The sequence below is a fragment of the Suricata suricatta genome, chromosome 12 (genome assembly GCF_006229205.1).
Source record: "Suricata suricatta isolate VVHF042 chromosome 12, meerkat_22Aug2017_6uvM2_HiC, whole genome shotgun sequence".
Lineage (NCBI taxonomy): Eukaryota > Metazoa > Chordata > Mammalia > Carnivora > Herpestidae > Suricata > Suricata suricatta.
The window spans coordinates 1,859,758-1,861,710 of NC_043711.1; the positions used below are offsets into that span (position 1 = coordinate 1,859,758).

Genomic DNA, 1,953 nt, shown 5'->3' on the forward strand with positions numbered 1-1,953 from the left:
AGAGAGAGAGAGAGAGACACAGAATCTGAAGCAGACTCCAGGCTCTGTCAGTACAGAACCAGATGCAGGGCTTGAACTCCTGAACCACGAGATCATGACCTGAGCCGAAGTCGAACGCTCAGATGACTGAACCACCCAGCCACCCCTCCCTTCAAGTTTTATTGAAAACGCAAGCCAATGAATGGAGGTGATTCTGAATGGACACAATTTTGGGAAAACTTCAGGTATACAACTTCATATATTTTGTTCATGAAAATTCAGGCAGGAGAGAAATCTTTGTTGTGTTGAATATGGCTTTGACTTTGCTGGTGCCTCTTCCTTAATAGGGATTTGAAGTGTATAATTCCTAGCTTGTGTCACTGATACGAACACTGATGGTTTAAAGTGGCCTCCATTTCCTCTACATCTGTATGACCAAGATGTCGTTACCTGAGACGTGAACTAATCACAGGGGAATGTACTACGTGTCTTTTTCCCATTGCAGTGTCTTCTGGACCTGGAGGTGATAACAATGTGTATATTTTTGATGTGTACATGCACCTTTACATCGTTTTACCAACAATAAAGTCCTGGTACGCCACCTCCCACCGCCCCCTGGCGTCCGTGTTCCGATACTAATAAACGGTGGTGAAATCTGGGGTCTAACAGGACCTTTGCCTGCTCGGCCTCTGCCATGTGACCTCCTGACAGAGGACCCGCCTCCTCCGTGTGGCCCGAGGACCCCCAGTCCCTCACTGTTTCCTCCGGATCCCCGCTTCCCACCACTGCACCGCCTGGTAGCAGTCACGCTGCAGCGTTTCCGACTCTGTGCTCCCCTGTTCACAGTCCTGAGGACCCTCTAGTGAAATCCTTTCTTTCTGCTTCCTCCCTTTCTTGTTCAGTCCCTTATGTGTGTTTCCACTCTTTCTCTTCCTCTCCAGCTGCTTTTGGAGGGAGTGCTTGTCCTCTACGCTCCCCTCCTCCATCTCTGTCTTCCCTCTGTAAACAAAAGTCACTCTCTACCCTCCACGCTTCTCTGTTGCTCAGTTGTCCTCTCCATGACCTGCGCCTGCCGAATTCTGTGGCTCCCATTCTGTAGACTGTTGTGTTAGTCCTCATATCAATGTTCTGAGTGTGTAAAACGGTTTAGTGCTGATCCAGCTGCATTTCAAGGAGGAGAGAAGCACAGAACGTCCATGCTGCTCCGCCATCTTGGCCCCTCTAACAATTTTCTTGAACAACAATTTGGAGTCAATTGTGATCATCATGAAAACATTCATCAGGCTGTAGTGTGCACGTGTGAATTTTGTTCCACTCCCCAGACTTAAGGGAAGATGTTTAATTGCTTAGTAGTATTTCCAGTGACTGTTCCAGCATCTTTGGCAAAATGTAGGTGTCTTCTTTTCCGGATACTTTTAGGATGTTCCCATTTGGCCAGCTTCATCCAGTGTTTGGCCTGGCCGTCTCCAGCAAGGCTGTGAGCTAATTGGTATAAAGGTGAGAAACCAGGTAGGTGAGTATGAATCACTGTTAAATTCTTCAGCAAACCTCTGGGGATCCTCAGTTACTTGGGGAGAGTGTAATTCTGGCTCACAATTGCACCTTCGTCCAGTGAAGGTATGTAATCGAGCTGTATTTGGATCCCCACAGGGGCGTGTCTGAACAGGTGCAGGAGAGGAAGGACTGGGGGGAGTGTCAGAGGCAAGGGACCTTCTGTGAAAGGATTAGGAGGAGGGCAGGGCACACAGGAGGGGGGAGGGGGCAGAGGGGAGAGGGGAAGGGGCACCGTTGCCTGGTCTGCAGTGGGAGAGGCGCCCACGTGTCTGGAGACAAGATGCGGAGGGAGAAGGAGGCTCGGAAGCCATTTGGACACCTTTCAGCGGTTTGTCTCTGATAATTTAGAAATAGTTTTTGCAGAGAAGGAACTTGAGATCCTGATGGTGTTTGGTCGCTTGCAAATACCCGTTAAAGTAG

The 1,953-nt window shown here is 49.1% G+C and overlaps 1 protein-coding gene across 1 annotated transcript in view; it reads left to right on the plus strand.

Annotated features, from left to right (window-relative positions):
- The window catches only part of LOC115274639 (zinc finger protein 669-like), a 160,743-nt gene extending 160,108 nt beyond the window's left edge, over positions 1 to 635 (plus strand). The window contains exon 5 of the mRNA XM_029918043.1: positions 485 to 635. Within this exon, the coding sequence (XP_029773903.1) occupies positions 485 to 618 (134 nt within the window). The 3' untranslated portion in view covers positions 619 to 635. The remainder of the gene's footprint in view (positions 1 to 484) is intronic.
- Positions 636 to 1,953: the final 1,318 nt, after the last annotated feature.